At 35.1% G+C, this 26,999-nt stretch overlaps 3 protein-coding genes across 4 annotated transcripts in view; 1 reads left to right on the top strand and 2 right to left on the bottom strand.

Annotated features, from left to right (window-relative positions):
- On the bottom strand, nt 1–20,480 carry LOC125657832 (elongation factor G, mitochondrial-like). 2 transcript variants are annotated; one of them, XM_048888646.2, is made up of 18 exons: nt 20,436–20,480; nt 14,750–14,803; nt 14,130–14,590; nt 12,776–12,892; nt 12,262–12,335; nt 9,604–9,680; nt 7,646–7,800; nt 7,272–7,362; nt 6,923–7,060; nt 6,601–6,702; nt 4,132–4,326; nt 3,465–3,547; nt 2,428–2,497; nt 2,222–2,314; nt 1,944–2,019; nt 893–961; nt 654–811; nt 1–347 (listed from the first exon to the last, which is right to left on the bottom strand). In XM_048888646.2, the coding sequence occupies exons 1-18, from the start codon at nt 20,463–20,465 to the stop codon at nt 162–164; spliced, it is 2,229 nt and encodes a 742-aa protein (XP_048744603.2). In that variant the 5' UTR covers nt 20,466–20,480; the 3' UTR covers nt 1–161. The 2 variants fall into 2 exon arrangements, with proteins under 2 accessions (XP_048744603.2, XP_048744602.2); XM_048888645.2 differs by lacking the exon at nt 20,436–20,480 and adding an exon at nt 14,984–15,179.
- On the top strand, nt 15,154–26,904 carry LOC125657836 (putative ankyrin repeat protein RF_0381). The gene is made up of 2 exons (XM_048888664.2): nt 15,154–15,185; nt 25,397–26,904. The coding sequence occupies exon 2, from the start codon at nt 25,397–25,399 to the stop codon at nt 26,585–26,587; it is 1,191 nt and encodes a 396-aa protein (XP_048744621.1). The 5' UTR covers nt 15,154–15,185; the 3' UTR covers nt 26,588–26,904.
- Nucleotides 21,451–26,999, bottom strand: part of LOC125657838 (uncharacterized) — a 21,987-nt gene continuing 16,438 nt past the window's right edge. Inside the window, exon 6 of the mRNA XM_048888666.2 lies at nt 21,451–21,741. Within this exon, the coding sequence (XP_048744623.2) occupies nt 21,610–21,741 (132 nt within the window). The 3' untranslated portion in view covers nt 21,451–21,609. The remainder of the gene's footprint in view (nt 21,742–26,999) is intronic.

Here is a 26,999-nt window from a genome sequence, read left to right as displayed (position 1 = left end):
TGACTTTTCCATTTTATTGCAAGTATAACTCCCTCATGTTCTCAAACTCAACAACCTCATTTTCATTTGCTTTCATTCAGGCACACATTCGATATCGCAACTTTCACACAAAAAGTTCACATAAATAATTTATAAACATAAAAGGCCTATGAAAACAGTTATTAATTTTTCTTTCTCTTTTTCTCTTGTGTTCCTTTGTTGGCCTCCTGTTCCAGACTCTCCGTGAGCAGTCTGACGGTGTCCTCGGCCGCGGGGCAGTATTTGCTGTACTCCATGGTAAACTCTCCCTGTCCCTGGGTCATCGTTCGCAATTCCGTGGAATAGCCAAACATCATGTTGAGTGGTACCTATACAAACATATGCAGTCAATATATCAGTCAATATATCATTTAAAAAGTCAACAACATAGCAGTTTTTAAATGAGTAGCAGTATTTACTGACCAGCAAATCCAGACACAATGGCAAAAAATATAGGTACACGGCAAAGGTGTACAGTGTTGTACAAATGATAAAACAAAAAAATGTGTAGCACTAATATATTCATGTTCCATCATCATCAATGAAGAACGTTTCATTATTCCTTGCATCATTGCTCTAAATGTATATAAAACATGGCTGTATATTAATGACTGATGGTACTATGGACTCCCTACCTCACAATAGGAGGTGAAGTATCCTTCATTAGAATCAGTCCCCAGAAATATAGCATTCCTTTTGGTAAGTCCTGCTAAGACAGAACCTTGGTACTCCTGAGGGGCGTTAACTTCTACCGTCATGATTGGCTCCAACATGGCCCAGTCGTAAGTGTAGGCTGGAAAAAGGGAAACAACTCTTACAACTGTATTGGGCAAGAAAATGTAGAATGGACACAGAACAGAAATCTATAGCTTACTGTCCAGGCCTGCTTGAACCGCAGCTTGTTCAAATGCCCAGTCACTACTGTCAACAGCATGGGCATCACCTGAAAAATGTAGACACAATGTAACATACCCATGGTCATGTAAATACATGAAATGGTATTTCAACTTCAATTTATGCCTGAATGATATAGGGAACATAGATTTACCCCAAAACACCCAAGAATACCCCAAAACACCCAAAAATAGCATAGAACAGCACAGTAAACAACCAATATCGTTCATATATTAAAGAAAAATTGAATTTTTTAGTAAATATTTTAACCAATAAATAATTTAACCAATAGCATTTGGTGTAAAACAAACAATATGAATATTTCGTTAAATGATCAAAACAGTAAATTATTTGATGCCGCCGATTGCACAATCATGAGTCTTCTTTACTTTCGAATTATGTTTATTTTACAATCTACTCATATCTGCTTTGCGATGGTCTCCAGTAATTAAAGTTTAATTGCTTTCCTTTGATGTAATAATTCAGCCTATAATATCGATCATTGATTAAATATAAATTTTCATTTATTTTTTTTTTTAAATATCAGTTAAAATCTAATTTTTTTTTCTCCTTTTGTTTTTTTTTTTATAGATTTTATTTAAATATAAAATATAAATTTATATGTCATGTGACTCCGATGAGCAGGGAAAATTAACCGAGTTATTGATCTTGAAATAACTCTTTTATGTATATTGATACCATTTCAAATAATATACGGCGAAATTGTTCAGTTTTCAGCGTAAATAACATAGTTTTAACCAATATTTTATTTTAAATTGTGTTTTTGGGTCTTTTCATTGTGTTTTTGGGTGTTCTTGGGTATTTTTGGGTGTTTTGGGGTAAATCTACGAGCCGAATGATATATGCTAGTATGCTACATGTTCAATTCAATATCTGCTTTAGGTATACTCCTATCATTCCAGTTAAATATATGATGTGGAACACGGGTACCACTGACTGGGATATGCGTTGTGTTCTGAGCCTCAAAAATGCAGAAATAACTAAGTCAGAGGATCATCTCCACAGCTTACCATCTTTTAACTTGATTAGAACTCCAGATACTTTTTGTTCCGCTAAAGGTCCTTTTTCATAACACTTTCTGAAACCCTGTTATAAAATCATTTAAGTTTAGTGAGTAAAGATCTACATTTACAGATATATAAAACTTGTTTGTGATAATATACACAGGTATAGATATATTCTTATTTTATGATAATATACACAGGTACAGATATATTCTTATTTTATGATAATATACACAGGTACAGATATATTCTTATTTTATGATACTACATGAAAATTTGCCTACCCTTTCAATGGCTGGGATGTAGCTTTTTGGAATATTTGTTCCTGTCGTGTAGTCCTTAAATACCAGTTTTGTGTTTTCATCTGGAGGTAAAGGCTGAGGGAAGAAATAAGATACATAATTCTCCTTAACTCAGAACAGAGATTCATAATTTTCAACTTTAAATGGAATGAATTAATAAAAGTGATCTAATTTAAAGGTTACACTACCTCGACTGTACCAATAACACGGGCATATTCTCCTCTGCCACCTGATTGCTTTTTATGCCAATAATCAAACCTGTGATGAGAAAAAAAAATCAGACACTTGGATACTGCTTCATGAATCCACTGTCGTTTGAACAAAGTTTTCTCATACATGAAATCTGTATCATCAAGAACAGAGACAATATCAAAATTTATATGACAAATACAGAAAACTAAAATGTATAATACAGCTTTGTCGACCCTAACTCTTATTTGATGTATACTGGAGTTCTCTTCATGTTCACACAATAAATGAGCTATACAAACTTTTGTTGCAAATATCAATGTGTCCTAGAAATCGTAGGCATATGACCATTTAGAAAATTACAACACACAGTGGGAATTGGTGTAAATGCACTTTTAAAGATTATAGAATTCTGATAATGTAAAACAATCACATATTGCCTTGGTTCCTGCTTGTTCTAGTTTGTCCTGAAATAGTCAGAGATGACCTATTGGGGTTTGAATGTTGCATGTTGGTTGAAATACTCCCTAACCATTCAATCTTGATGCCATTTGATGAGACATGTTTTCCAATGTGCAATGGAAATATTTGCATTACCCATTAACACATCTTATCTGTGTGAATGGGAGAGAAAGATTCTCAAGCTACAAATTTTTAAAAATTTAATGCAAACGTAAGTTTTTGGGGAGTGGGTTATCTTCATTTGATTTCATGAGATACTTCTTTTTTTCACTAGATAATAGAAAACATAATATTGTGTTTGATGATATCAAATATTTTCTAAATATAGTTTAGATGAATATGCATATATTTTCTTTATTCTGGTAAGCAGAAATTTGAGTTATTTCCCTTCTCAACATATGGATAAATTGAGCAATGTAGTATTAAACTCTTACATTTATACAGCATGAACTACAAGTTAGTTGTCAGTGAAACGTAACTAACTTTTGTGCAACTGGGTCCTGATCAACATCTATAGGCAACTTTAAAGCAAATGATTCAAAGTAAGAAAACACAACACAAAGAAAAGACTTACTCGCAAGGTTGCAAGAGTGTTTCTCTGAATGAAACCTTAGGTTTTCCCAGAATGCACTTTGTTTTGTACTCTCTTTCAAGTCTCTGCAAAAGAACATGGAAAATTATTTAAACCTCATAACAAACACAAAATTAAAAGAAAAAGAAAGCAGAATACATATGAACAAAAGATCTGGTCAAGGGTGAACAAGGTTCATGAACATCAGTAAAAGTCACCATTTGCAATATCTGAGCAAAAGTGAAGCATTCAAATACTGTAAGACAAGACAGCATTCTTTATACAGTATTTTGGAAAACAAGAGACTTCTTTGAGGTAAACTTAACATTTCAACCAGTTAATTTACCACTTCCTTGCTGTTGTAAAGAACAATACAAGATCTCGGACACAAAATGTGTTTGTGTAACATGCACCATGCAAATATTGACCTTGATAAATGACATGATCTTTGCCAGTAACATGGATTTGACCTTGACCTTTCAGTTCATCAAGTCTCTCTCCTGTACAGTTGACAAGTTATGACCCAGGTTAAAGGTGCAGACAGACAATGAGACAGACTCACCAAAATTAACCCTCACCCTCCCAATCTTCAATCTCAAGGGGTAGAAAAATGCTTTAATCCAAACATTAAGATATCTTTATTCAAATAAGCACAAAACAAATTTCTTACCTGAGCATAAATATCCAGGTGTAACTCTCCCATCCCAGTTGCAATGGTTTCTCCCAACTCTGGGTCAAATGCCACTTTAAATGTGGGATCCTCCTTCGTAAATCTTGAGATCCCTTTAGAAAAGTTTTCTTGGTCTTGTTTGTTAGCTAGTTTGATGGACATGGATATTACAGGGTCCGGCACGTACATGGATTCCTGCAGAAATAAAGGATCACTCGTTATCAAAACATTTCACACAATCAGATTTATAGTATGAAATTCATTACCTGTCATTTTGTCACCAAAAATTGAATTCAATGAAAATTGCTCTATATTATATAATTCAGTAATAACACCAGTATTTGATTATTTCAAACACTTTTTAACCTAAAAGCTGGCACATGAATACATGTATGTAATTTTGGTGATTAAGTAATTGTTGTCTTACAAGACAATAATCCTTCCTTACATATATACATTTAAACGTTTATCTAATGTAGTTTTATTAGGTTTCTCTTGCTTTAGTACAAAATAAATGTTTTTATTAGTCATTAATATATATTCTTATGCCATTGAGAGATTGGGGGGGGGGGGGGGGGGGAAGTTGCCATCACTTTCACAGCTAATACACCTTTTAAATATACTATATTTTTACTTACTCTTACTCTAGCATATTTAAATTTTGGCATAATTGGATTCGATTGCAATATTGGAATCATGAAAAATTTAGCTCTTTTTAAAATATATACATGAAAATTTTATAATTTTGTGAATTAGTAGTTGTGCTTCACATTAGATCCCACTAAATTAAGTGTACAGTAAATAAACACTAAATGTTCTAGTAACACACACACACATATATATGTCCTGGTGTGGCAATATTGAAAAGTGTGAACTTTAGAGTTAGAATGTCTGTAATGGTAGAGAATATTGGGGATACCCGTGTACCAAGTTTAAAGCCTATCCAGAAAAGGATTCACAAGATATTGAGTGGACAATATTTTTTATGTCCAGAGTAATTTGATGCATGACTGTGTGACCTCAATTCCATAGTGGTAATTTACTCCTTAGGGGGTAGGTACCAAGCTTAAAGTATATCCAGCAATATATATATTTTCTTGGTATATCCAGAATATCTGACCTTGTAACATCAAAATCAATGGAGGTCAAGTACTCCTATGACAGTACTGGTGTACCAAGGTGAAAGTCTATTCAGTAGTGGGTTCTTGGAATATATAGTGGACAGTATATCTTATGTCTGCAGTAGTTTGACACCTGACCTTCAAATCAATAGGGGTCACCTATTCTTTTTTACTAGTATAAGTTTGATGTTTGTCAAGCAAATGGTTTTTAAGATATTGAGTGAGCAATACTTGATCGAACAACTGACATGTGCAAACCAATATGCCTCCTCTTTTTCAAGGAAGGGGGGGGGGGGGGGGGGCATAAAAAAGTACATAAAACTTATCTTCTAGGCATTCTATGTAAACATGAATGAACATTCCCAAACTTTGTATCAGACATGACTGATTTCACATCAGGATTTTAAGAAGATCAATCCACCTTATCTTTTTGTCCATAAAATTTCCTTCAGTTAATCATTTATATATATATATACAAAGCACTAAAATGACCAACGACACGAACAACGAGATTGTCAAATTTTCGGGACGACCCGTCCCTTCTTCAGGACAAACGAAAACAATTACATAATGTGGTCAATATCAACAGAGCATAATAACAAAAACTACATATAAATACATCTAGCACTACAACTACACTAATCTACAAACGTATTTACAACGCAGACTACATGTTTTTGGTCTTTAGCTGGATCAGCTCTTTGGACGAATAAGGCATGTCCTAATTCGCTCCACTTTTAACATTGATTGGCAAGCCTAAAGACCAAAAACATGTAGTCTGCGTTGTAAATACGTTTGTAGATTAGTGTAGTTGTAGTGCTAGATGTATTTATATGTAGTTTTTGTTATTATGCTCTGTTGATATTGACCACATTATGTAATTGTTTTCGTTTGTCCTGAAGAAGGGACGGGTCGTCCCGAAAATTTGACAATCTCGTTGTTCGTGTCGTTGGTCATTTTAGAGCTTTGTATAATTTTTTGTATTTAACTTGTATCCATGTTGTGGATCTGACACTTTGAGGTATCGGGTGTTGTTGGAACTTTAGTGCTTTTATATATATATATATATATATATATATATATACACACACACACACACACACAATGTATATAAACCAAAGCAAGTGTGGGTCCTTGAATTGATCATTTACATATTAACTACTTAACTAGTTAAGTGTTTCCTTGAATTGATAATATAAATAGAAATTTCCTTAAATTGATCATACACAAATCAATGGAAATTACATGTATGTGTATCTTTTAATTGGTGATATACAAACCTATGAGAGTTACATGCTATATAAACATGCGAGAGTTGTGTGTTTCTTTAATTTGATCAAATACAAACCAATGAGAGTTGTGTGCTGCCTTTGTTGACAAAAGTATCTCCCCCAGCACAGTCCACTCCAAACAATGCACAGATGTCCCCCGCATAGGCTTCTGTTATGTCCTACAACAAACAAAAACCACCATTCCCACAGTAAATTCATTTCAACATTTGACAGCATGCAATGCAGAATTATCACATACAGCCTGACTTTTCACTTCAATATGAAGCTTTAATGTCAAGCCCATTTGCGTATTTTCCTATCAATTAAACATGGGCCTCTTTAATGAGTTTACAAGACGTTGTAAAGTAGAATCTTTATTTCTGTGAATTTGCAACTTACCTCCATTTCGTCTGCGTTCATTCGAACCAGTCTGGACACCCGTACTTTTTTGTTGTTCCTGGTGTTGATGATAGTGTCCCCTTTCTTCATTCCCCCCTGGTAAACTCTCATATAAGTTAGCTGACCAAACTTCCCAGCCTGAACGAAGAACAATTCCAATTTATTCAAAGCAACTATTACCCCAACAAATTTTGTACACTTCCTGCACATGAACTTCAAAATTTTCATCTATAATTTACCTCCCAGAAATAACTCATTTACACTCCATGAAATATTTGCACATGACAACAATATAACCTACATGCACTGTCTGCTTTATACAGCTACATTTTGAATAATAACTCTTTACCTCTAGTTTGAAAGCCAGTCCAACAAACGGTTTATCTGTTGTTCGTTCTGAGCTGAGAATTATTTTTGAAGGACTCCCATTTTCATCCAATCTGTCATAAATAGCATGACAACACACATTTATTGGATACCATGAAGAACAACAAACTTACTTTTATTTTAGAACTGATACTTCTCAGCATGATTTTACACGATGTTTTTACCATATAAATTGATTAAAAATAAGGTAATTAGTGCAAGCCATACAAAGCGTTTATGAAGTGTCAATCTAATTTTATTAGCATTTACTTTTAAATACAAACAATTTTTCAATATGCATGGCTAATTACCGATCAATAAATGCGATTAAAAAGAACACTTTTTTAAACAGCTTACTCTGCGTTGTTCAGACACTCGTTCTGGACTTCTGTGGGGGTAGGCAGGTAGTCTATCACCCCATCTAATAATGGCTGTATCCCCTTGTTTTTCAGAGCTGTGCCCATGAACACTGGGGTGAAAGCCCGCTTAATACAAGACCTCCGGATAGCTGCCTTGATTTGAAATAACGGAAAAGCTTATAAAAATTCACATGTAGGATTTTATATCAAATGACAAGTTCAAGGAAGAGTATATCTTAAACCTTGCATTTTATTGAAGAATGACTTATTCCCAACACCAGGCCCTTGGATCACGTAACAAACTTGGACTTAAGTCAAAATTTCAATCACCTGTAAGATGTTCACTACTTTTGAACTGAAACTCTTAATTTGCAGACACTAGGAATTTTATTAAACAATATTGAGTGACAATTTTATTTTGGAATGATTGACTTCTCAATTATTCCATTGCGATATTCAGATTTTGACTTGAGCTTATCAATAAGATGCTTCATGATCCTGGGGCCAGAGGAGTAAGTAATGCAGTTCAGTATACAGTCAGACTTCATTTATCCAGACGCTAACGATCCAGCCACTTCACCTATCTGCCACCACAGCCTTCAGCTGTCTGCCACCACAGCCTTCAGCTGTCTACCACTCTGAACTTTCAGCTGTCTGCCACTGTAGTCTTCAGCTGTCTACCATTGTGACCTTCAGCTGTCTGCCATTCTGAACTTTCAGCTGTCAGCCACTTTAACCATCAGCTATCTACCACTGCAGCCTTCAGCTGTCTGCCACTCTGAACTTTCAGCTGTCTGCCACTGCAGCCCTCAACCACTGTAGACATTAGCTGTCTGCCACTGCAGTCTTTAGCTGTCTGCCAGCGCAGCCTTTAGCTGTCTGCCACTGCAGCCCTCAACCACTGTAGCCATTAGCTGTCTGCCACTGCAGTCTTCAGCTGTCTGCCAATGCAGCCTACAGCTGTCTGCCAACGCAGCCTTCAGCTGTCTGCCACTGCAGCCTTCAGCTGTCTGCCACTGCAGCCCTCAACCACTGTAGCCATTAGCTGTCTGCCACTGCAGTCTTCAGCTGTCTGCCAACGCAGCCTTCAGCTGTCTGTCACTGCAGCCCTCAACCACTGTAGCCATTAGCTGTCTGCCACTGCAGTCTTCAGCTGTCTGCCAATGCAGCCTTCAGCTGTCTGCCAACGCAGCCTTCAGCTGTCTACCACTGTAGCCATTAGCTGTCTGCCACTGCAGTCTTCAGCTGTCTGCCATTGTGACCTTCAGCTGTCTGACACTGCAATCTTCAGCTGTCTGCCACTTCATCCATCAGCTGTCTGCCACTGCTGCCTTCAGCTGTCTACCAATGCAGTCTTCAGCTGTCTGACACTGCTGCCTTCAGCTGTCTGCCAAAGCAGTCTTCAGCTGTCTGACGCTGCAGCCTTCAGCTGTCTGCCACTGCTGCTTTCAGCTGTCTGCCATTGTGACCTTCAGCTGTCTAACACTGCTGCCTTCAGCTGTCTACCACTGTAGCCTTCAGCTGTCTGCCACTGCAGTCTTTAGCTTCATGCCACTGTAGCCTTCAGCTGTCTGCCACTGTAGCCTTCAGCTGTCTGCCAACGCAGCCTTCAGCTATCTGCCACTGCAGCCTTCAGCTGTCTGCCAACGCAGTCTTCAGCTGTCTTCCACTGCAGCTTTCAACTGTCTGCCATTGTGACCTTCAGCTGTCTGCCACTGCAGTCTTCAGCTGTCTGCCACTGTAGCCTTCAGCTACCTGCCACTGTATCCTCTGGATAACATTTATAGCTCAGTAACCAATGTTTTTAAGTGTATTTCTCTAATAGATGCACTTCAATAATCTGAATGCTCCATGTACCCAGACATCCAGATTAATGAGGTCCAACTGTAATACAGTACAACTTCAAAGGAATATTGACAATCTACATACAGTTACTTTACCATGCATATACCATACCTTGATATCATCATTAGTGGGTTCTTTCTCTTCAAGGAACATTTCCCCCAATACATCATCAACATTACACACTGCCTCTGCAATCACACAATAGAATACCATATGTATAAAGTTCATCAGTTTAAAGTCAGAATGTAAACAGGCCATATTTCCATGCAATAGTTTGACTTGTAATTTTATTTAACGACATTCTGATATATTTCAGCAGTCAGTTTGGAGAATACATTTCATTTTCATTAAAACTGCCACTCTTTTGCTATTTAGAAAAATGTGGTGGTGTGAGAAATCTGGCAATGAAATGAATAATTATAGAGACTATATCAATGGATATAGTTTGATCATAAAGTCATGTTTAATATTTATTTTCCACTCCTTTATTAAACACCTTAAAATACATTTATGATATGCATATTCACTTTATGTAAAATTTGCTTTACAATAAAATGCATCTGCTACTGAATAAAAAATATCACCAATACAATTTATAAAAACACGTCTTTTAACTATTTCATTTCTTTAACAAGGGTATTTAAAATAACGATGTCTTGTGGATCAAATGTTGTTACATGTACTTCTTGAATCCCACAGTTTCCAAGCATATTTTTCATAATTGAATAGACATGCATGCATTCATTTGTTTTCTCTGAAACTGAAAGCATCCACTTTTTAGATGATTTATAACGGATTCAGAAATTCATAGTTTTCTCCAAACAGAAAACAACACCTTGTTTGTTAAAGACTGATCACATTTTTAGAATTACCTGCACTATTAGATCTACTTTTGACATTTTAACAGTGATTTAGGGTGATGACTAATTATCAGTTCATTGATTACATGCCTTTGGTAGTATGTCGAGACATTTTGTTACCCTAATAAGGATGTTTGGTGGTGGATAGCAGCCTGCAGATTTGGAGTTATTACCGGAGATTTATATAACAGAAAAAACGTTCCCAGTGAAATGTGGCAGTATTCAAATTGAGCAAAATCATTTTCGAAAAACCTTATCAAAGGCATAACTAATATATTGGTATTAAACATTTGTAGGTATACATAGACATTTCTTCATGGGATTAAATCCCTTAAAGTCTGAAGGACTGCATGTTTGGCTTAATGCTATGTGGCGTCGGTGGCCTAGTGGTTAGGCTGTTAGACTCGACCGAAAGGTCGTAGGTTCGAGTCCTGGCCGTGGCAGGGCCGAAGTGTCCTTGGGAAAGGCACTTTACATGAATTTCCTCACTCCACCCAAGTGTAAAAGGGGTACCTGGCTATAGACAGTGAAAGATATTGTTAGAATGTTAGTGCTCTAGCGCCTGTAACGGCAGCTTGCACTGTATGCTTCCCAGGAAGCTGAGAAAGTTCTAGATTGACATAAGGTCTGCCGGGATAATAATGTATTGTAAAGCGCTTTGAGCAGCATACGCTGGAAAAAGCGCTATATAAAACCAATCATTATTAATCACAAAAGCAAAAGTATTTAATTCCTCAATGGCCCATAAATGTGTCTATGAAACAATATCCTTTACTATATCAGTGTAGTTTTTACATGTTTAATATAAAAATAAAATTTCATTGCAAAGTAAATGCATGTTACTGGACAATAACATATGTTGGTGTAGATTATACTGATAAATTGTGAAGCAGGTTATAATAAGGTAGAGAGCTAGGATACATAAATGCCCATCTGGAGTTACATGTACATAAAACATATCTATGTTAAAGTATGTTTCCATACTCAAAAGACCTATCAGCAGACCAAGTTCAATGGAGCTCGGCCTTACAGCGTGCATGATATGATACAGTTTGATACGTACAGCCATAAAATTCCAAAATGAGGCAACAGTGTCCTACTTTTGGGTCCAGACACCTCCCCCCCCCCCCCCCCCCCCCCCCCCCCCCCCCCCCCCCCCAATAAGTATAAACTGACCAAGATTGATGGCGCTAGGCCTCATAGTGCTAAAGATATGATCCGGACACAATTAAAAAATGTAGAGCCATAAAAAAAAAAAAGAGGCCTGTGACCTGCTTTTAGGTCACAACACCCTTCCTCCGAGGTGACTGACCAAGTTTGATGGTACTAAGCTTCACAGTGTGCAAGATATGATCCAGACACAATTTAAGTATGTGAAGCCATAGAATTCCAGAAAGAGGTCACAATGATCTATGATCTATTTTTTGATTATGACCCCCCCCCCCCCTCTCCCGAAGATGCATCAGCTGAAAAGTTTGATAATCCTAGGTTTCACACTGTGAAACATAAAAAAGCTAACAGTCGGATGGACTGCAATGCACCAAGACATGCCATCATCTATTAACATACTATTTCATAAAATTTATTCCTTATAACTTATCACTTGAAATATATGCTTTTGTTACTGGAAAATAAAGTATTGTTAGTGGGACAATCAGATCGTATGTTACAAACATGTTTTCATAAATATCAAGTTATGAAGTAATAATTGCATTATGTAGCCATAATATAACACCAAAGAATGCATCTATGCAGAGTATTAGTACATACACATAACTCAGTTAAATAGTGTGATGTACAGGAATACATTTGGAACCAATGAAAACACTATCGGAGAGAGAAAAGGTCTACTTGAAGTTCATGCAGTGCCTATTTTATATAATATAAAAGCACATACATGCAGATTTACCTATTAGTCTTTGTCTTCTCTCTTTGGCTTCCGTTCTTAAATGAGCTGGGATTTCATCTTCAATAATGTTTAGGCTAAAACAAAAATTAATATCATGAAAAAGACACATCATATATAAAATTTTCAACTGAACAAGAACCCTCAACAAATAAAATATTACCTTCATGTATTATGCAAAATTCATGGCATAAATTACATTACAGAATACTGTAGGTTGATATTACAGCTGTGATTTAAAAACAATATTTTAGTTAGATCCACTGTGTTCAAGAGTGAGAGGTCCCTCAAATTTAAAATTATTGCACTTGCAAACTACTGGTACAGCAAAACTAGCTTTTAAACAATTCCTGATGGCATTTTTTCCCTCCAAAAAACCATAGTACTATTCCTTAAATATGTGTATCCATATGTTATGGATGTGAATAAATTTTCCATTTTATATTTAAACCTAGATTCCTGTATATCTGAGGTTTTTTATAAGCTAGTTAAACTGTATACATTTTACAATACAAACCCAGAAGGCTCTCCAAAATACAAGGCCTTCATTTCAATGAGATCTACGATTCCCTCTTGATCTTTTTCCAGTCCTATAGGTAACTGTATGAACTCGGCATTGTGATTCAGTTTGGACCTACAAAATATGTGAAGATGCTGTAATATCTGTTACAAAAATAAATACATGTACAATAAAACTATTTATTTCATTGGATTAAATACTGTACACAGATTTCAGGAAAATGAGCAATTTTGTTGTTGTGATTTTGTGCATGGTTAAATAAACAGGCCCTCCAAGATGTACTTTTCATCCATTGTGAAACATCCATTAAACAAGAGTTGTCAAAAGACAGCGTAGCTAACCAGGAAGAGTGGCTCTACTTACCCTATTGACCTTGATTCAAAAGATATATCTAGCCAAGGTCAAAGTTTTTGACAAGTAGATCAAAGTCCATGGTCCATAAATCAAATCTTATAACCAAATGAAAGACCTGGTCATGAGAAATCTATATGTGAAATATCAAGACCCCATCCCCCTTGGTTCAAAACATATAGCAAGAGCCCAAGGTTAATGTTTTTCCCTTAATGTGCGACACTGATATCTTGGTCACGACATTATCTCTCCGACATTCGTCCCAGCTACTAAAAAGCAATATGATAAATCACAAAGATGTTTATACACAACCACCAATTGAAAAGTACTGTACAGCTGAGAAAAAGGGTTGTTTTCTCTATTGAACTATTTTAATTTTGACACATAAGACTTTTTACTTGAGGCAAGTTTCTCAATTTCAAAATGTTATACATGAAGATTTTAGGATACATTTATAAATATATGAAATAACAGAGTGCTCAGCAGTCCCAATCAAATTTTTAGTAAAATAGATACAATGTACATCGATTTTTAAATTGATTCTCGAATACATCTTAAGATGTATTTGAAAATTTTTCTCAAAATTTGGTGACAATATAGAAAAGTTCAATATACATGATATATATGCAAGTTGAAAGATACAGAATGCAGTGTAAAATGTCCTTATTTCTTTCTTTTTTTTAATCGCTGAACATTGGGTATCCTAGCTGTAATAGGAGTTACTAGCCTTTGTCTATGATACATACATGTATATCATTATATCAAGGATATCCAGATGTTTGGAGGGCCTGTGGTTGAATACTAATAATATGCTATTTTTCATTGCAGTTCAGTCTCTCTTGCAGCAGTTGCTCATAGTATCTAAATTTGAATGTGTCACCGAGTTCTTTCCACAATTTAAACAAACTTCAAATCCTACAAAAATTTACAATTTTTACAGCTTATTAATTGAAGACTTTCAAAGACCATGCATATTTAAGAAACCATGGTACAAGCTTACTTCAGCTGTGTTAAGACTCTGACAGGATTGGATCCCATTCTATCCAGTTTATTGATGAAGGCCAAGCATGGTACATTGTACCTCTTCATCTGTCTGTTCACAGTAATGGACTGACTTTGCACTCCTCCAACTGCACAAAGCACAAGCACAGCACCATCGAGAACACGGAGAGCACGCTCCACCTCTACCGTGAAATCCACATGTCCAGGCGTGTCAATAATGTTAATGTTTGTACCTTTCCAGTTTACATAAGTTGCCGCTGATTGAATAGTGATTCCTCGCTGTCGTTCCAATTCCATGAAGTCCATTTTTGCTCCTACATTATCTTTACCTCGAACTTCGTGCATTTCTGCAAGTTTCCCAGTGTAGTAAAGAAGGCGTTCTGTGAGGGTGGTTTTACCAGAATCTATGTGTGCTGAGATTCCAATGTTTCTAATCATTGAAGAATCCAAGGTTACATCCTGTAAATTAAATAGACTATGTTTTATCGTTAAAATGATTGTCAGGCCTGGCTAAACAAGCCTATATTAATGTCCTACCCAGAGACACAGTTAGGTCATTACCACTAAAAGATTTCCTTTAAAGTTCGGGAGTGGTATGAAGATAACATTTGAACTCACCCCCATTTTCCGTGTTGAGTAAGTCTTAACTGTACAGGCTGCACATGGAGTGAACTAAAACGGAAAAAAGGTTTTTTAAAAGGTTCAAAGTCTGAAATGTCTGCAAGTAACATTTAATCTTTAGATTGAAGCAAGTTACGTAAATGCCACTCTGAGGAAATTCTGGCTGAACGGTTGCATGAAGACATTATATAAAGACACAGACTGGATGTGTTTTCGACATTATCTACAAACCTTTTGTAACATGATACCATTTTTAAATGAAAGGTGTAAAACACTTGAAAATCTTTTAAGGATCGTCATTTTCTTATGTTATAAAACAAAACATGGACATAGAACAAAGTTGACATTCAGTGGATCCATGTGCGTAAAATGGAATTGCGCAAGCGCAAACCCACACAGGAACTCATACTTTCATTTCGAAGTGCAGAGGAAGGTACACATTGATTTAATCGTTTTCAGTTTATCTTACAGGTGGTTTGAGTAGATCCACATTTAATATTACGTTACTTTACAAGAGTTCTTAGAGAGATGTAGCACGTGCAAGCCCTAGTATGGTAACAGTAGTGTTAGCTACCCAAGCATATGGCAACATTATGCATCACAATTAAAAACAAAAGCGTAATATTAAATCGACATGAATTATACACATATTTAGTGTAGAGACATGTATACTTATTATTTATCTTCGTGTAATGAGCTTGTACATGTATGTTTTACTGATATGGAAACATCGATACAAATTTATGGGAGGGGGTGTACATATGTAAAACTTTCAACCCCATTTTAAAAAGGCTTTTCTATTTCTGTATACTGTGCATGCTAATCCGAGATTCCTCTGACTCAGATCTTACCCCCGCTTTTGTATTTTAATGTCCCAATATAAAAGCGGGGGTAAGAGTCAGTGGAATCTCGGATTATGTGTATGCTTGCCCCCCAACCCATGAGCAATTAATGCTTTCTAGACGTTCCGTCCCATAATCAATCCGTCCCTTAGTCGATTCGTCCCATTACCAATCCGTCCCTAGACTATCCGTCCCTTAGTTAATACGTCCCCTAGTCGATCCGGCCCAGAAAAAAATAATATTTTTCAAGTGCTATTTACAGTACTGAATTGATTTAATTCATCTGCGTATTTCATCTTCATGGTGTGTGTGCCGCTGATATCTTCTGTCATCAGGTAGTCATCCTTTAATATGCTCTATGGTATTTATGGCTTGATTGCAGACTAATTAACCTTGATCACACGTAATGTATATTAATCTTCTTGAGACTGTTTATCATAACAAATGTCTCTTCTTTTCAAAACAAGAAAAACATACTTTGCCAAAGCATTTAAGGTATTTGTTCCTCCATATTGAAATAAGCTTTCAGCATTTCCCAAAAAGAAGAGATGTTTTGATATTTGACAGCTTTTTCTAAAATCATTATACACATCACAATATTCGATAAAGTGGGCTTAATTTTCAATACAAAGAATACCTTTTGTTTTTAAACAAAATTTATATACTCTGTCATTTCTTGAAATATTTCTATACCTGTCACATTCTATTTCCAAATCATCAGCAATTCTTTGAACTTCTGGAGTTAAAAAAAACAACAACCAAAAACTTCTAATAGTTAGGTTACTGTAAGCTCGTAATTAATGATCAAAGGTTGCACAACAATGCAGTATAAAAACTGTTTTCACTAAGGTGTTTTCACAATGATCAGTGGACATGGGACACACATTTACATTGATTGCTATACATATATATAGTTGAATAACGATGTTTTTACAATAATTAATGAGCACACATTTTTATAACCATCACACTTTAAACAAAAATTATAAATCCTAGTTAAGGGTTGTATAAACAATTTTATTCACACGTCTAACTTCGGCAGTTATCTAATTTTGATAACTATAACTGCAATATATATGCAAAAACTTCCCTTTTTCTTAAGTAATAATCATTTATTATATCTTTGATTAAAAAAAAAATGGAGGGGCCGGATCGACTAAGCAAATTGGGCCGAATCAACCATGGGACGTCTAGGGACGGATCGACTAGGGACGGACCGACTGGGGGACGGAACGACCTGCTACCGCAATTAATTGGTACTAAAGGTATTTTTATGTTACATGTGTAAGAGGAAGGGAGAAAATGCAACGGACCAAACCGGGATTCGAACCCGGGCCCCCTGAATCTCTAGTCAGGTGCTCTACCAACTGAGCTAACTGGCCACCGGCGATCGAACCCGGCTGACCGCTACATTCCTCCCTCCTTAAATGTCTTCACACCTGAAGACGTCAATTTCACCTATCAGTTCCAGGGGTGGTCTACGGCACCAAATGTAACAGGAAGGGAGAAAATGCAATGGACCATACCGGGATTCGAACCCGGGCCCCCTGAATCTCTAGTCAGATGCTCTACCAACTGAGCTAACTGGCCACCGGCGATCGAACACGGCTGACCGCTACACATGTATATGTACAGCATGTATAATAGTGAAGATAATCTGTATATATGGGTCCCTTCATCAACACAACCTGGTCCATTAGAATTCGATAGGGATTGGTTTGTCCAAATACCTGTGCTGCATTCAAGATTTTAGCAGAGCTCTACATGTACATAATGCTAGTAGTGAGCATCTAGGCTAGCCCTACTTAGGGATAACAACTGTCAATCTATACAGTGCATTTACCGGTAACAGACTAATTAGATATATCTAGCTGAACTAGTAGACCAGGCTAGCTGCTACGATGTTTAATACAGCCCTGTGAAACCTATTAGCTACCGACATTGTCTGCCATCATCCTCTTCAAATCACCAAACATCATGGTATATGTTGCATTTATATTATCAGGGACCCATTAAATTTATCATATAGTTTATTGCAAAGAATAAAATCAAGTACATTATTCAACCAATTTGGGCCCATACATTGATTGATTGTATCTTGTTTAACGTCCCTCTCAAGAATTTTTCACTCATATGGAGATGTCACCAAGACAGATGAAGGGCTTCAAATTTAGGCTTATGCTCGGCACTTATGGCCATTGAGCAGTGAGGGTTCTTTAGCATGCCACACCTACTGTGACACAGGACATACGTTTTTAAGGTCATCTCTGAGGATCCATGACATTCACACCTGATGCCGAACATGAATTTGGCGATGGAACTCTCACTAGTCACTACCTGTTTTAACGACTTAGGTCTGTCATATTTACATGGTCAAATTTGTCGTCATTGTTAGATCATGTGTGTTGATGTCTAAAATTAGGCCAAAATAAAATATGTGTGTTTTTGGTTTTTCGACCGAACCCTACCTACATTTTTGCTGCAGACCCTAAATATTAAAATAAAATGAAGATATGGAATTTTCAAACCCGAATGTTTTTCATTTTGTGTTCGAGTTTCTTTGATTAACATTTTGACTACTATTGTTCTTCATAATGTTTGAAGGTATTTTTAATATAGATAGGCCTGTATTTAAAGCATATCAAAAACTAAGATTTCAAATAAAATGTTTTACTTATACCTACCCTACATAATTTTTTGGGGAAGTGAAATAGGAAATATGTACATACATTTTCATTTTGGCCTTACCGGTTAGGCCAAATAAAAAATGTGTGGTTCCGGTTACTTGACTGTCCCTAGTTTTTACCCTCGACCCTCAACTTTTAAAAACTATTTCCAAAATCATTTACGGTACCGTATCTTGCCGAATATAATGCACACATTTTTTCAAGATTTTCTTTTATGAGAAGGGGTGCATAAATTAATACATACCACTATACATATAGGTTTTTGAACTGTTTTCCTTCAGGTGAAGCTTGACTGTAAGTTCATTCATAGCCAATATATAGATACCGCTAAAATGCTAAGCTGTGAACACTTGCTACAGGCCAACTAACATTAGACAGAAAGTGACTTAGAACTAAAGAGTGCTTACATGAACAATAGTGCTTCAGGTTGTTTGTCAATGAATATACTGAGCGATTACCCTCCTTATTTTTGAAAAAGTTGGATAGATTTAAAAACTTGGAAGGGCTCTGGTTGAAATATCATTTCCTACTTTCATGTTCAAAAACATGATTTTGGCAAATGCACTGATTTTTTTTTCTTTCTATATCTATTTTTTATTTGAAATATATAAATAAGAATTGTCAAAACTAGGGTGATCCCTACCAATTTTGATAGGTATATATCACATCATATTATGAATAGTATATGCAAAGAAGTGAAAGTAAAAGAAAATTGTGTTTCCATCTAAAATATCATTAATAAAATAAAATGTCTACCTACCCTATTTTTCAAGGGAGTGTAACCGGAATCACACATATTATTTTATTTGGCCTTACATATAAAATTTCTCAACTGAATGTTGACACAATATTTAGATATTAAAAGCAGGATCTCCATTCGACATCATCAATATAAATAGGTCAGCATTTTTAGTAGGACTAGATTTGGGTAGGTCTTAAAAATAGTATTTACCTCCTCTCTTCAATTTTTATACAGTGAACATTTTAAAGGAAGTGTTTTTCATCTTCTCTTGAATTTGAAGTACAAAACTGACAACCTCTTTCACATCTAGGAAGTCTCAGCTAATAACCATGGCTATATTGATTTTTCTTTCATATTGACCTGTTTCTACATGCAGGAAGAGATGGAATATTCTAAATTTTGTAACAATTGCCTGATTATCCTTGGTTTTTTCATTAATCCAGATCCCTGCGAGAAGTGGATACATGTTTCTTCCCAATAATTTAGGAAACTATTCTGGAATTGTTATTTTAATATAGAAATTTTAATTTGTTTTCACTTAAGGTGGCTCACTACACACTGCAGTTTAGTTTCTCAAATCAGTACGAATTGATTTAATCATAAAAGATATGATGATATATAATAAGTAATATAATATTAAAGTATATATGCCAAAAAGGCAGAAAATATGCAAATTTGGATAAAAACCTGATTTTCGGGGGAAGAAATTATTTCAATACATATGAAAAAAAACACTCTGGCGGATTTGAACTCGAGATCTGCAGTTTACCAGACCAATGCTTTAACCAACGAGCTACGATGATAGACAAACGAATCAATCGATACAAATAATTTCACAAAACATTTAAATCGCCATCTTGTGACGTAGTGTCATAAAGAGTATAAGCTTTAGTGTAGTGAGAGCTCTACCTTAATGTTTTGCAATGAGACAAATTTATTTGAAGTTTTTTACAACATAATAGTAAACTAGAGTACCATGAATCACTGTTATTCTTAAGACATACATTATTTATAAGCTGCCTGAAGTAGGTACTGTAAAACATCTTGCAGCACAATCACTATGTGTGAACTTTATTCTGTCTGTTTGCATAGTACAATGATAAACAAGTATAGTTGGTAAACTCTCAACAAGATATATTGTAGAACAAATTCCTCTAATAAATTTAGATTTTACATATTGATCGTTTTGTCTGTCATTCTTCTACTACTTGGGTTTTCGGGGAGAAAATGATTACCTAGGTTTAGGAAACGATTAAAAGTAGGACATATCAAATTTACGATACCCTGTTATTTTTATCAGTTACGACTTATATCCACTATTTTGAAAATCTTTAATTCTTGTTTTTATTTTGTTCTGCTGGAGACAAGTTTCATTTTTTTCAAACGAGGAAATAAAATGATTGATATTTTACCGTGTTTGATTGGCCGAAAGTAAGTTTCATATAATTCAAGTTCCCAGCCTCATTTTAGTGTTCAATGTTACAACTATAAGTAAGGAGTAATTTAACTCCATGATCCACATGGTTCAACTAAAAAAAAACTAGAGCATGTTGTTATGAAAAACAAATGTCTCCCCAAATTGGTAGTGCTCAAAATGAAACCTCCTTCCCTTAATGTACTGCATGGTATGGAGAAGAAAGCATGAGCAGGAACATAGACATTATGAACTCCGATAAGCCACATAGGAGAAGTGTTCACAAACTATTTTACACACTCCACCCCTCAAATCCACTGTAACTATAAGGAAAACAATTGAATCCTCCTGCCCCTACAATATGCGCATCTGCAAGTGACATTGAAGTATTGTACAAAGTTTCAAATCTATCCGATAAGCAATATAGGAGAAGTGTTTGCAGGCTATTTTACATCCTCCACCCCTCTTGGATCCACTATAACTTTTAGGTAAATAATTGGATCCTCCTGTCCCTTCAATATGCACATCTACAAATGGCAATGAAGCATTGTACAGAGTTTCAAGTTTATCCAATGAGCCATATAGGAGGAGAAGCGTTCACAAGATTTTGTGACAGACAGACAGACAACCAAAAAATACAAAAACAGTATGTCTTCCCTTGAAAGAGGGGAGACATAAATACTTGCACATATCATCTGAATTGTCCGAGTGACGACATGAATTCATCTTAAGCCTCTTCTCCCTCCCACCTTCACTAGTGCATGTATGTAGCAAGTGTGGTATTCTCTTTACTAGTGTATATCCATTGCATTATTATATTCAGTTACATTACTGGCTGCGACAATGACTGTTCGGCTGAAAAAACATCTTTCTTTTCCCTCATGTCATCTCTATAACATTCTTACATCCAGTCACTGTATGTGACCTTGACATATCTCCTGAATTATTAATACATTTTGACCCAGTAAATAATGTGTGAATCTACATCTTTTCACAAAGAAATACTAGTGGTACAGATTTGATGATGCAATATTTTATTATAATAATGGTTATACACTGAGAATACAACATTTAATATCATAATCAATTGTAAGAAAATAATTATGGCCATTTTATAGTTATTAGGTGTGAATTGCACAGTTAAAGCCATGGTATTTCCATGGGGTCTCCCATTAGAACAGGTTGATGGTGTTGATCGCTGGGAGGGCCAGCCCCCTGGGCTGAGAGGTCATGGTCTTTGTGTTGGAGGTCAAACTGTTCCAGCCTCTTTTCACATTCTCTGCTGAGGGATGTTTTATTGTGCTCTGCAAGTATAAATTTCGATACACATTTAAAATCTAACTTCCAGGCTGAGAGTCACAAATTGAAATTAATTAACACATAATCAATTACCGGTACTATTAATTGTCCTTTTAATAATTCAAAAAGTCGCAACCTTGTATAATCTTCAACCCCAGGTCCTTAATATTACAAGAGTATGAAACTAGCTCACCCTAAATTAAAAAAACAACAACCTTGGTTTCTTTGAATAATTTTTAAAAGAAATTATTAATGTATATCCTGATCAATAACTGGGATTTATACGAGTATCATGCACAGACTTCAGATGATGTATAAACATTTTTTTTTTCCCCCGTGTGAGAGTCACGATGTTTAATGTTAGAATTTTTTTTTCTCAATCTTATTGAAATAATGTCTGATGTTATTCACGAACATGTCACAATGATACAAAAACACCATTGTACGTGGATGGATCAAGTAATGCAAACCCACATTAATGACATATACCACTGACAAATCATGAAGCAGTAATTAGTACTTTGTTATCACATTCCTAGAGCTTATATCACTTCTAATGATGCGTAGCCATTTATATGGTATATTTCTGTATAATCTGAGCTGAGTGTAACATCCTTGTAATCTTGGGAGTAAATATTACTTGTAGGTAAATTATTGTTACTACACATTTTATTCAGCATTTTAGACCTAATGTATTTGTATGTGACTAGATGTTTCATGATTTTTTAATACAGAGATCTAAATTTTCAATTTAAATAAGAATCTGATTTAATCATGTGGAAAAATTGATTTCATGTCGAAAAATCTAAATTAATTTTTTTTTTCAATAGATTTCATTCCTGTTCATACCTGTAAATACTTATAAGCAGTAATCCATGTGTGTCTATAATAATCTTGATTATGATTAGATAATCAATCTCTTCAATGTTAATCAAGGAAACAAAACTTCAATTTTGTAATGAATCGAACTGTGATCAAAATGTTTTTATAGATATAGTAACAGCAGTTATAGTGATAGCAAATCGAATTATCTGGCTTATGTTAGTACAGTGAAGTTGAATATTAATTCCCACAAAAGACCTATGTACAATGGTGACTATACACAAATCACATTTTTAGATAGCATTATAAAATTGTCAAATAAAACGTAGGAACTACCATGTTGTTACAAAACAGTACAAAGAGTTGTCAGAAGACAACAGAGCTGCCCGGGAGGCGTGACTCTACTTACTCTATATCCCCTTGGTTCAAAAGTTGGAAAAGTAAGACATTTAAAGAGGTTTGCACCTGAGATTTGGAGAAACGTCAATTTCTTGGGAAGTGTATTTTTGATTTCTACATTGAATGAGAATAAGGAAATTGAAAAGAAAAAATGGGATCGCGATGCTTGTTATTGAGCTAGTGTTCTAAACATGACCTTTTTGCACTTAAAAATTTATTCAATTATCAATTAAACTTGATTTCAAGTCTGTTGGTGTCAACACGACATAAGCAACACAAATCAATCATTACATGAAATAGATACATAATCTTGTCTACTAATGATACAGATAAAAAAAAAAAGTTTAATACTAGTAATTTAAATAAATAATGACCTTTTTGCACTTGATATACGAAAAAATTCATGATATCAAATTTATGAGTTTAAAAATGAAATATAAGGAGTAATGTAAATTTCTAAAATTTCTCATGATTTTGAAGGTCTTTAAATGTCTTCAAAAATCTAAAATGGAACTTTAAAAAGTGGGGGTTATAGACCAAATCTTTTAATTATTGGTGAAAATTAATACTGAATTTTTAAACAAAATTTCGAGCAAATCAATTTAAACTTTTTTAAGAATTGGTGTTTTGTTTGGAAAAATTTATCAACCAAATTATTAAATAACATTTGAACTAGTTCCAAAATCTCAACTACTTGTATCATGAATTATAAAACTGAAATACGTATATAATAGTATAAAAATAGAAGATATGAAACAGAAACTGTAATATCACACAGATTTAGAACTTTTTGATTAATCAATCCTTCCTCCACAAAATATAGTCCCTGCAAAACCCTTTCAAAATTTGAATTGACACAATTTTTTTAACTGGATAGGGTTCAGTAATAGATATGTAATATGTTTGCACCAATGGGATCAGTATTGAACCAGTAAATATTTAGTTGTAGCGTCCTGCGCAGTTGTGCTCAAAAGCTCAGGAGCTAACTTCCTTAAGTCCAAAGTCACAATGTGCAAGTCTTGGTACCAAATAAGGCCTGGTCATGGGACATTTATTTGTGAAATATCAAAGCCCTATATCCCTCTCAATTCAAAAGAAATAGCCTTTTGAAAATATGAGCATGCAAGCCCAAAAAAAAGCACTAGATTACAAGTCTTGGTACATGTACCAATTAAATGAAAACCCTGCTCATGAGGTATCTATATGTACATGTTTACCAGTATCAGTTATATTAGGGGGAAAACACTGATTACTTCTACAGTAAACACGATTAAAGAGGTTCGCACCTGACATTTGGAGTAATGTCAATTTTTTGGGAAGTGTATTTTTGATTTCTACATAGGAGAATTAAGAAATTAAAAAGAAAAACTGGGGTCGCAATGCTTGTTATTGAGCTTTAGTGTTCTAAATATGACCTTTTTGCACTTAAAATTTATTCAATTAAACTTGATTTTTCTCTTAGTGTCAACACAAATCAATCATTACATAAAATAGATACATAATCATGTCCTCTAACACTACAGATCAAAAAAGAAATTAATACTCATAAAGGAAATAAATGACCTTTTTGCACTTAATTAATATACGGAAAAACTTCATGATATCAAAATTGAGAGTTTAAAAGGACATATTAGGAGTAATGTCAATTTCTAAAATTTTACATAATTTTCAAGGTCTGGTAATCCAATTTAAAATGCTACTTTAAAAAGTGGGGGTTGGAGATCAAATTTTTGAATTATTGGCAAAAATATTGAATTTTTATACAAAATTTCGAGTAAATTAATAAAACTCTTTGAAGGATCGGTGTTCTGTTTGGAAAAATATATCAACCAAGTTAATAAATTACAACATTTGAACTTGTTCCAAGTCTTAACCACCTGTATCATGAATTATAAAACTGAAATACACGTATAGGAGTATAAAAATAGACGATACATTGGATGAAACAAAAACTGTAATATCATGCAGAATTAGAACTTTTTGATTAGTGAATAATTCCACCACAAAATATAGTCCCTGTCAAACCCTTTCAAAATTTGAATGGACACAAAAAATTTCAACTGGATAGGGTTCAGCAATAGATGTATAATATATTTGCACCAATAGGATCAGTATTGAACTAGTAAATACTTAGTTATATCATCCTGTACAGTTGTACACAAAAGCTCAGATACTAACTTCTTTAAAGCAAAGTGCTGGAGTCAAACAATTTTGATTCGTTATAAACGTAATTCGTTATATCCAAGAAGTTCATAATAGGTTTTTAAAATTACAGGGAATGAAAATTACTTTGTTGTAGGCATGAATTCCTTATAAGTGTGTTCATTGTAATCATGTTTTACTGTGTAAACCACAGATACTGATTGACCTCGTGTGAAATGAACTTATAAAGTCTTTACGATGCACTTTTAAATGAAATATTTGTCCTTGTCTTTTTAGATGGGAGCCCTCTTCTCCACCATGAACCGTGGGGCAGACACAAACGAATGCAATGAACAATACGAGGCTGTGGAATCCATTCGTACTGATGATTTCCGATGGTTCAAGGCTATATTTAGCCGCAATAGTCGAAATGTAGACAGTGAAATTTTAGTCAGTTTGATCTCCCTCATCATGCAACATGGACGGGTGAAATTTCTGAAGTTTCTCATTGAAGAGGAGAAGTGTAATGTACATGTTAAAGAAAACGGGAGCCAGGATTCCCTCTTACACTTGTGTTCGATTTCAAAGACAACAAACAATACAATTGAATGCTGCAAGATTTTACTGGCCAACAAAATTGACATCAACGTAAAAAATGTCTGGGGTAGAACGCCCCTTATTGCAGCTCTTGTGGCTTTTAGGTACAACTTGGCAAAAGTCCTGATTGCTCAGAATGCTGATGTCAACCTCTGCGACTCCAATGGGCTCTCTCCCGTGATAATTTGCTGCAGCTATGGGAACATTGAGCTGCTAAATTTGCTGGTCCAAAATGGTGCAAACATCAACCAAACAAATTCCTCAGGAAAGTCTGCTCTTCATTATGCTATTGTCGGGAATCATACTGATATCATTGACTTTCTCCTGAAAAGAGGCTGCAATATCAACACTGTGGACAAATACGGAATTACGCCTTTACATGTTGCCTTAAGCAAGTTTAATGTTCAGGCCACTCGGCGACTCATCATGTGTGGAAAATCGATGGAAAATGCAGCATTTTCCACACCCTATGTGGAATTATGTCTAAAAATTGTGTGGAGTACAGGAATCAGAGCCACAATCTCTGAACAAATTCTTGAACAGGCTTTGAACAGTTTGATCTGTATGAAGATGGTAGTGAGAGCATATGGCTTCAGGTTGAAGCCCACAGTATTGGAGAAACTCAAACGACTGGAATCAAATAACCAGAATTCAGGAAACCTAAATTCCCAGGAATTCAAAAAACTCATGTCAGATTTACAAAAACTCATCTCATATGTTGAAAGAGTCACCTTAGAAAAACGTCAAATGAACTGTCCTTACTCGCTACAGACAATATGCATTCACAAATGTCGAGAACTCTGTCTAGAAGGAGGCACGAACGTTCTCTTTGTGTGCAACAGGTTGGACCTTCCCCGCTACACGGCAGATATGCTTACAATGGCTCTATGACCTTTACCATTGAAAATGCTGACCAAAGCCCACAGAAATCCAGCAGAACGCTGAAACATTGGATGTATTCTTACAAACACATTCCTTCTCTATTGTGAGAAATACTTAAGTTTGTCATGATCTCATTTGTATCCAAGATTCAAAGTGAAAACATATGTGCATGTATTTCCGCCCAGTAAAACTTTTGATATATTTTAAAGTAAATAGCATGAAAGGGGGAAGTTAAATTTTCTCTACTGCTGTGATAACTTCATTATTTACATATCCAATTTTTACATTTACCATGTTTTGTCTGTACTAAACCTTTGCTGTTTCATTTTTTTTCCTTTCTCAATAAAGGACTTGTGACATGCAACTGCATGCAGGAGACTTTTCAATTTGACATAAAAGCGTTAATTAATACTTGTATACA

The sequence above is a fragment of the Ostrea edulis genome, chromosome 9 (genome assembly GCF_947568905.1).
Source record: "Ostrea edulis chromosome 9, xbOstEdul1.1, whole genome shotgun sequence".
NCBI classification, from domain to species: domain Eukaryota; kingdom Metazoa; phylum Mollusca; class Bivalvia; order Ostreida; family Ostreidae; genus Ostrea; species Ostrea edulis.
This window is presented reverse-complemented; position numbering and strand designations above follow the sequence as displayed.